This window comes from Gymnodraco acuticeps, unplaced genomic scaffold, assembly GCF_902827175.1.
Source record: "Gymnodraco acuticeps unplaced genomic scaffold, fGymAcu1.1, whole genome shotgun sequence".
In the NCBI taxonomy this organism is placed as follows: Eukaryota; Metazoa; Chordata; class Actinopteri; order Perciformes; family Bathydraconidae; genus Gymnodraco; species Gymnodraco acuticeps.
The window spans coordinates 4,148,863-4,158,734 of record NW_022990583.1 but is presented as its reverse complement, the minus strand read 5'-3'; the positions used below and the strand labels follow the sequence as shown (position 1 = coordinate 4,158,734).

Below are 9,872 nucleotides of genomic sequence, written 5' to 3'. Positions count from 1 at the left end.
CATCTTCATAATGAGTAGCTACTTTTACTCTTGGTACTTTAGTATAATTCAACTGCTGAGAGTATATCAGACATAGTTTCCAAATTAACTAAATATGTGCAATGTTGTTGAAATATTTTTACATTCATAAAGGGCTGATTTTGTGTTTATCATGCCTCAACACCTTCTTTGAGTCACATGTTATTTAATGTTTGTTTCTTTATATCTGAAGTCTTTGCAAGTACTTCTCTTATGTTTGTGTGTGTCATTAGTGACAAAGTAAAATATAATTGAACTAAACATAACTAGATTACTTTTACAGGGGTTTGTAACAGGTGAACAGCAGTTCAAACTATTAAATTGACAAGTGTTGTCATTACTGCCAATTTAAATCTAGTGTAGCCAGGCAGACATTTACAAGTAAGGCAAGACGAAGGACTCACACAACCTAACCTTGCATGTAAGAAGACAGTAGACAACACAAATGGTATATTTCAATACGTTTTTATTATAACTGTTGTAGATATGATCTCTACACACAAAACAAGGATGATAACTGATTTTGCAGTTCCAAATCAATCAATAAAATGCATCCATAATCAAATATGTAAAGCGTAGCCATAGAAAATAGTTGTACAGTAAAACAAGAATTAAACACTGTTGTATGTTTCTTTTTAAATGTATTCTTGTGATAACAAAGCTTCTAATTTGATCTCAGATAAAAAGATGAAAAGAAAACTGGCAGAAGCTATAATGTGGTCCACATTCCCTTACAGACCTGAAATATTTCCTGTTTATGATCAGAGGTCATCTCTGCTGCTAGCTTGATATTTCCCTGAATGGCCCAGTGCCATAGGATCAGCAGCCAAAGGTCATCAGAGTATATAGGGGAGAGGGCACTTTTTCTTTTCACTGGAGGCTTTGGTGATGGCATTCACAATAATTTTGGAGATACACTGCGGCCGCTCGTGTGAAGACATGCTGCAACAGTGACGGAGAGATGGAGGAGAATTCCAACATTGCTTTGATACTGCGATGAGCTGTTTTGATGGAGAGTACAAGATCAGACAAAAGAGAAAAAGCCAATTGAAAATCTGACATCTTGTTTAATAGCTCCTAAACTTTTGTTTTCAAATGTTTCATTTACATTTTCACTGCTCAGGCTTTGTCATCTGATTTTTTTTTTGCTAGATGTTGTACTGACACCCTTCCTTGTTTGACTCACCTCCTGCGCAAAACAAAGGACCCTCTCTTCTTCAGACAGGGGGCAGCATTGGTTCACAAAGCTCTTGAGAGGAAAACCAACAGGGAACCTAAAACACAATGAAGCTATTACTTTGTTTCTGTACATAATGCAGACACACCAAAACATACTGTAGATAGGTGGTATTATCACATTTCAACATAAAATATATTTTAGCATATGAGGCTGCTTGGTACAAATGTATTTTCTTTGACAAGAAATGACCAAAAGCATCAAAAGAAACGGAAAGAAAGGAACTACCATTGCCACAAAAAAAAAGCACCATGAAAGAGGATGATAAAGAAGACAAAGATAATAACAGATCCAAGGCCAGATGTAGGAAGTATGTTCTTACTTCTTCGTGATGATCTTGTGAGTGTCACAGATGTTGTGAAGGGAGAGCTCTTTAGCAGCGGAGGTCAGATTATAATATGGGTCAGGAGAAAGGTTTTTGAAACAGGTGTATCGGCTATCTTCCACGTTGTCAAAACAACACTCGAAATCCACTGGTTCACCGTTCTTGTTCAAGCAAAACTTGCTAAGCTCCTCACGCCACTTAAACACAAATAGAGAAAGGTCATGAGAAGGCAGGAACATTACTAAATTAAGGAAAATATTTATGTTTTTTGGTTTACCTTCTGGTCAGCACACTCGAGCACACCCTGCTTCTTTTTGCAGCACTGTTTGAATCCCTTCTCTACACGATTAATGGTCTTTGCCTGATGGGACATCAATTCATAGCCTGAATTTCGAAGGCAATTGACTTTGTAGAGGGGGCGTAGCTTCTGGTCGCGACACAGTGATTCAATGTTGTCAGCAGAGGGTCGTCCGGGAGGAAAGTTGAAGTCTTTTTTAGGAGATTGTATAACATTTGTTTGTGCTCTGGGAACGTACGGACTCTGTATTTTCCTGTAAAGTATGAGGCACATGGTCAGAGTGAAACCTGACCTCCTTCTACTGTACCTCTAGGATCTATTTATCCAAACTAAGTGTGTTTTGCAATGTAACAATTAATTTGTATTGAAATTCCATAAAAAGACTCAAACAAAACTGCTTTCAGAGTGAGTTAAGCCTTGTAGTAAAATAGCCACCCTGTCATTCATAAGAATGGGACCAGTCCACTGATGCAGCTTGGGTTTTATACAGATGGCTCAGGCTAAATAGACAGAGGGTTGTTCAGCAAAAACAATAAAACCTAGCTCAACTGCTAGATCACAATGAAGCATTCTCGGACAAAGCCCTGCATTGGTCAATGAACTATACCGGCAAGTGTACAATGTAAAATGATTGCCGTAAACATAACTTTCCAGAGCAGTAAAATCCTTCCTCATAGTAGGCCTATTATAAAACAATTTGATGTGTTTTGGCATATGAAAAGCCTATTTAAAAAAAGTTATTTAAATAGTTTAATAGACAGAAATGTGTCCAAATGTGTGTCTTTTCATGGGATATAAATTATTTAGAAAATATTGAGAAATGTTTTCACAACATTGTAAAAGCTGAAACTGATTTCTGATTTGATCCTATGCATAGGAGCATAAATGATGTTTAAGAAGGTTTAACTTGTTAACATTCAAAATCAACTGTTTACTGGTGGTTATTTTATCAAATTCAATTCATACCGCGGACAATCCGTGGGGGTAAAGTCAAAGGTTTCAGTGGAGGGAATCTGTGGCACCGGCAGCTCCTGTGTCGCCGTGTAGTTTGGGTTCGGAGCTTCGTTATGGAAGCAGTTTAGCCTGTCGCTGCCCCTCGGCTTGCAGCATTCAGATTGACGATCCTTTATGCTTGCGTCCTCCTCACAGTAGGAATTGATTGCGAACTTCCACTGTAGTTGGAACAAAACCACAGACAGTCAGTATGTATTGTTGAGAGCTTTATAGTATGTTGAATACTTAAAACGAAAGTTAGTTATAATCAAATATAATCAATTATATTCTTGTATAACCCACAATGAAAATGCTTCATATTTTAGGTTTTTCTATATTTACAGCATAAACAAAAAAACAGTCAGTATGTATGCATTCGTCTTTTAATAGTGACATGAAGTCTGCATGGACTGTATTTTAAGTGAATGGGCCAGCTGCAATATATAGAGTATCTTTTAAGACACAATTACACAAATCTCAAAAACAAATATTAGGCGAAAAGATTAAGAAAAGGCTTTGTTCACTAAAGAATTGGAGGCATGTTTGTTGCTTGGCCTTCAGACCGATCCTCTGGTTCTCATGCCAAGGCCTGTCTGTTATGCCAGGCTGGGCTGCATATAATGGGCTTACCAGCTGAAAACACCCAAGGCCTTTATCTTTGTTCCCAAAAGCAAGTACCATCATCTCAGCAATGTGAAGAATGTGTTTTGCCCTTTTTATGTCCAGGGTAGAACAAAAACACGCACACAAATGTGTTTGGAGTACTATACGCTATAGAAATGATCAAACAAAGCTTCAGGAACTAAGGTAATATAAATATAAAGTTACTGAAGTTGGCAATTAAGATCATATTTATGAGAGCATTCCTCCACATAAAGTATTAAGTGGATAACATTAAAATGATCTTGTTTTTTTAATTATAAATTAACACGAATTGGGATCAAGCTTCGGTTGATCCCAATATCTTGAGTCTAATGACAAGATAATGCAAAAACATTGTCAACAAGGTGGAGTACAAAAATTGTAGCACAATTAAAGTTAAAAGATGCAGGATATCCTATAATGTCACTTTTATACTGAGTTGAAGAAATAGCTGAATTGGCTGTAAGTGACTCACCGCCATTGAGGCGCAACACAGCGTCACCTCTATCCCCCACGTGTGGTTGCTCCCGCAGCATGCATTTAAGAGGTACTCTAACTCGTTGACAGAACTGGCCATTCGCTTCAACTTCCCATAACCACTGACAGGAAAGTACGAGTCTGGGTAACGGGGACGATGGTCTCCATTGATACAGATGGCTTGGATATTGTCGAAAGTCGGTTGGCCGAGGGGGAACTCAACAGGATATTCCAGCCGTGGAGGGCCACCAGCGGAACGGGGCCGAAAACTTGGTCGACCTTAGAGGAAAAGACAGGAATTATACTGTTATTTGATACAAATACAGCGACAGGGGAATTCAATTAAAAGTTAAGGGAGGAAAATAAATACGAACCTCCTCTAGCTGTCAAGCCTAGCTCCTGGACCTTCCAGGTATTTGCGGAATGGGGTAGTTGCATTTCTGAAAGACAACACGATTTTAAAACAAGGATTTACAAAATATATATATTTGCCAGTGTCAACCCATATTAGGGCACCAGGGGGACAGAAATAATGATGTGGTATATGATTTATGTTTTAAAATCCCGCTCTGAACATCTAAGATTATTTTTGATTAGATACTGCACTAGTATTGTGAACTCGCACCTTGCATGAATTCGTCAATGTCGAAGGTGACCTCGCGTTGCTCGACGGCTTTCCCTTCTGGAAATTGTAAACACAACGAAGAGAAAAGAGGGAAAGAGAAAGAGGCAGAAAGCCATTAAAAGTTATGCAACCGTTATTGCACAAATTATACTGAGAACCAGTGGTGACCATTATATTCAATGGTCTTTCAAGTCTTTCAAATGTTACTAAAGTAAACTTTTGTAACATCAGAGAAATGTACTCAATCATTGACAATGTGATGAGTAATGTTAATTACAACACTTTATTTAGTCAGTGACTCATTATTTAATATTGACACTGAATAAAGAAGATTTACCATTTATAATATTCAAGTTGCACTAAAGTGCTTGGACTAAGTTTTACTGGTGGGAAGTAAGTACATTTACTCAAGTACTGTACTTAAGTACAATTTTTAGGTACTTGTACTTTACTTGAGTATTTCCATTGTATGCTACTTTGTACTTATACTCCACTAAAACTCAGAGTTAAATGGTGTACTTTTACTCCACTACATTTATTTAATAGGAGTTATACTTTACAGATTTGGATTAATGATGTGAAATATAATCAACACTTAAATTAGACTTTAGTTACACCTGGAGTAAATTCACAAACTACCCTGCAGTATGCACAGTCATTAAAACTATAGCTGCACCTTTACAAGCTTTTATAACACTTTAATGCATCAATAATTATCAAAACATACAATATTATTCTGAAATGGACCAATCTGCATAATGGCTTATTTTACTTTTGGTACTTTAAGTATATTTTTATGCTAAAACGTTTGCATTATTTTACTTTAATAATATGTTTGATTGAAGGACTTTGACTAGTAACCGAGTATTCCTACACACTGGTACTTTCACTCAAGTACAAGGTCTGAGTACTTTTCCCAACTCTGCGTGTAGGCTACTGTGATATACAAGTCCTTATTGCGACAGGAGGATTAATGTCAGCTGGTCTGCGAAATGAAGGCAGAGCAGTTTCGACGAACAAAAATGGAGTCAAGAAGCAACTTCTATCATGAAAACAACAACAACAACAACAACAACAACAACAACAACAACAACAACAACAACAACAACAAGAAGAAGAAGAAGAAGAAGAAGAAGAAGAAGAAGAAGAAGAAGAAGAAGAAGAAGAAGAAGAAGAAGAAGAAGAAGAAGAAGAAGAAGAAGAAGAAGAAGAAGAAGAAGAAGAAGAAGAAGAAGAAGAAGAAGAAGAAGAAGAAGAGGGAACATAACAGTAGGCTACCAACCCTCGGATGCTGAGCTCAGTAACACCAAGACCAATGCTGTGCAGCAGGCTCGAGCCGCAGGAGACCCCATGGCGCAGAGTATAGTGTCGTGAACGGTTTGTCCCGCAGATACTGTTTGTCTGTCCTCGCGCAGAGAGAGAGGCCGCCCAGAGACACACACACACCGGCCGGTAATTGGTGGAACAGAGACTGCCCTGCTGTCTGTCAGACCGTAAACGCGCAACCGTGCAAACAGATGTTATAGTTGTGGGGTTTCAGGGGGGCGAGACGGGGTGAGGAAGAAAAGAGGGAGGGAAGGAAGTGTTTACAACATGACTCATAGGTGCTCCGTTCAAATCATGGGTACGTCTTGTTGGACGGGATGTGTAGTAACATGAACTAATTTGGAGGCCTACTTAACTTGAGTATTTGTTGCTACTTTGTATGTCTACCCAACTACGATGTAGAGGTCAATAGTGTAGCTACTCCACTACATTTATTTAATAACTTTAGTTACTTTGCAGGTTTGGATTAATGATGTGAAATGTAATCAACTCTTAAATCAGACTTTAATTACACCTAGAGTAAATTCACATACCCTGCAGTATACATTTATTTAATATAGCTGCAGCTTTGATGAACACATCAATGCATTATTATAATAAAAACATGTAATATATTCTTCTGAAATGGGCCAATCAGCATGATGAGTACTTTTTAGTAGGCTACTACGTTAAGTATATTTTGATGCTAATACTTATTTGCTTTTTCATTTTGATTGTAGGACCAGGACTTACTTTTAACAGACTATTCCTACACTCTGGTACTTTTATTTTAAGTACTTCTCCAAACTCTGATGAGCACTGTGTTAATGATTTTTTTTTTTTTAACACTGGCTGTTAGCCAATGTGTAAGACGTATTGCCCTGCCATAAGGCCCAGCTAATTATCCTCAGACTATTGACAATGAATGAACTAATTCTAATATTTTATATTATTTATTTATTTTATAGAAATATCATAAATATTCAATGATTGTAGGTCATAAAAGTATAAAAGTACTCCCTACAATGTACTTTTATATAGATCACCATTCTCTGTCTGAGTGCGATACCTTAAAGGGTGTGTTGGCATTTTTGAATTGCACAGTAAGATTAAAAAATATAATTATCATAATCAAAGCCTCAAATCCTTAAATAATAATTCAAGTAAAGGCTGCGGGGGGAACTTCTGTGTAGCAATGCAGGAGGAGTCACAGACTCAAAGGAGACACGGGGAGAGCTGGAGCTTTGATGGCAAACGCTGATGGGTTTATTTGGAGCTTCGGCCAGAGAATTCACAAAACAAGTCAAAGAGTCAGAGGTGACTTCATGGCAGAGTTGCCACGTCAATTCTGAAGAACTAGACCCGGCCAAGACCCATGTATTTAGTCCAGAGAGTATAATCAACATTGTGCATAACAAGATAGAATCATAACACCTCTATCAGCTGACGCCAACAGGCAGGAACAGGGAGACAAAACACTGAGAGCACATCAGCCAAGGTTACAGGTGTGTGTCAGGACAGTATGACATGGGTCAAAGTTATGGGCCTTGTAAAATATTTCCCCAACAAAGGCCACGGAAGAAAAAAAAACAGGAGCCTACATTTTCCACAATTCAAAAATGTATGTCTTTTAAACTCTACACCTAATGATTGTAACACAGGCTTTTCATGTTGTAACAATTACAATCTTCCACCTCAAACTTTAGACATAAAATCCATATTTATTTTGCGAATGTCAAAATATTCAACAGGATGAATAAAGGATACAATTTAAAAGCATTTAATAATGTATAGCTAGGGCTGTATTTTGTCCATCCCACCAAACCCTGTTTTTGAGTCATTGTTTGCTTTTTGAGAGAGATATATCAAAGGCCTTAAACTCTTCTTTCTCACTCACACAGAGTTTGAGTCCAGGGTTATTGTGACCTTACTACGGTGGCCCTGAAGTGCAAGACACCACAGCATTTCACAAAACACAACAGCATTTCAGAAAACGCCACAGCATTTCAGAAAACGCCACAGCATTTCACAAAACGCCGCAGCATTTCACAAAACGCCACAGCATTTCAGAAAACGCTACAGCATTGCAGAAAACACCACAGCATTTCACATTGGACGGAAAGGGTATTCCTTAGGGAGAACACTTCTTGTTTGTGAATGGACAGAGCCAGCCATAGAAGCACTGCTGTGATTGGTTGTTTTTGCTGCCAGTCAAGAAATGACGCTTCGTGATTGGCCCAACACATCAGCTGTTAGCTGTTAGCACACACTCAGAGCTCACAGCTACTCATATCTGTTCAGAAACTGGACAAAAGTTAAACATATAACTGCAGTTTGAGACACTTCCGTATTAGCGTCCCGGCTCTTCCCCAGAGTTTGCCGCTTGGTTGGGACCAGAGCCCTAGAGAGATAAGTATCTCTTAGTATTTATAGTAGATTAGTATCTCTAGGGCTCTGGTTGGGACATATTTTGCTGTCGGGTGTTGACCAATCACGAAGCGTAATTTCTTGACTGGCAGCAAAAACAACCAATCACAGAGTGCTTCTCTGGCTGGCTCTGTCCAATCACAAACAAGAAGTGTTCTCCCTAAAGCCCCTGTCACACTGTCCTGAAATTGACACCCGATGGACACACGATAAAGGAAATGTTCAAATTCGGCTCTGATCGTAACAACATTACGCCATTCGTGAGGGCATCTTAAGCCATCGTATGACCGTCGGTGGAGTTTCTCTGGCTCCGGCAGCAACTTTGTGAGCGGCAACTTCGTAAGGCGTGAGGGCATCTTGTCGAATCGTGTCATCTTCGTGTTATCATCGGTGCCATCGGGCATTCGCCCTCACTCTGATCGGGGCGAATGCCCGATGGCACCGATGATAACAACATGCCCTCACGATGGCCTTACGAAGGGCAAAATTGACACACGAATTCAACACGAAAATTAACCTTCGCAAGGTCCTTCTGCAATTTTTTGGCATGCCAAAGATTTTCCCACCGCTCACGAAGTTGCTGCCGGAGCCTGAGAAACTCCGCCGGCGGTCATAAAATGGCTTAAGATGCCTTCACGAATAGCCCGATGTTGCTACGATCAGAGCCGAATTTGAACATTTCCTTTATCGTGTGTCCATCTGGTTGTTTTATTGCACAACAAAATCATGTAAACATATTATGTAAATAACCCAATTTGTGTTCTGTGAAACTGAAAAGGATATAATATATTATTTTGAAGGAGAGTTGACAGGAAGTTGTTGTTTCTATGGAAACAACATACGGAGAAAACGTAATATTTTCTACATATAAAGTAAAGAACAAAGTCTGAAGATATGAGTACAGTATCATAGTACTGTAACATAATTGTTTTTGTTACTTTCGTTGCAGTTGTATGTCTTAAATGTAATGTAAATGTTGCCTTCGTGTGTGGTTCGGCGCCATCTTCGTGCGAAATTCAGAATTCCATATTCGTGTGTCCATCGGGTGTCAACTTCGGGACAGTGTGACAGGGGCTTAAGGGAATACCCTTTCCGTCCAATGTGAAATGCTGTGGTGTTTTCTGAAATGCTGTTGTGTTTTCTGAAATGCTGTGGTGTTTTCTGAAAACAATGAAGCATTCTCGGACAAAGCCCTGCATTGGTCAATGAACTATACCGGCAAGTGTACAATGTAAAATGATTGCCGTAAACATAACTTTCCAGAGCAGTAAAATCCTTCCTCATAGTAGGCCTATTATAAAACAATTTGATGTGTTTTGGCGTATGAAAAGCCTATTTAATAAAAGTTATTTAAATAGTTTAATAGACAGAAATGTGTCCAAATGTGTGTCTTTTCATGGGATATAAATTATTTAGAAAATATTGAGAAATGTTTTCACAACATTGTAAAAGCTGAAACTGATTTCTGATTTGATCCTATGCATAGGAGCATAAATGATGTTTAAGAAGGTTTAACTTGTTAACA

The 9,872-nt window shown here is 38.5% G+C and overlaps 1 protein-coding gene across 2 annotated transcripts; it reads right to left on the bottom strand.

Annotated features, from left to right (window-relative positions):
- Window positions 1-467: 467 nt before the first annotated feature.
- ecm1b (extracellular matrix protein 1b) lies at window positions 468-6,154 on the bottom strand. 2 transcript variants are annotated; one of them, XM_034228063.1, is made up of 9 exons: window positions 5,898-6,153; window positions 4,616-4,672; window positions 4,365-4,430; window positions 3,989-4,269; window positions 2,845-3,050; window positions 1,858-2,131; window positions 1,578-1,777; window positions 1,205-1,292; window positions 468-1,019 (listed from the first exon to the last, which is right to left on the bottom strand). In XM_034228063.1, the coding sequence occupies exons 1-9, from the start codon at window positions 5,965-5,967 to the stop codon at window positions 855-857; spliced, it is 1,407 nt and encodes a 468-aa protein (XP_034083954.1). In that variant the 5' UTR covers window positions 5,968-6,153; the 3' UTR covers window positions 468-854. The 2 variants fall into 2 exon arrangements, with proteins under 2 accessions (XP_034083954.1, XP_034083955.1); XM_034228064.1 differs by lacking the exons at window positions 4,365-4,430; window positions 4,616-4,672 and having other exon boundaries at window positions 5,898-6,154.
- Between the last annotated feature and the right edge of the window lie 3,718 nt (window positions 6,155-9,872).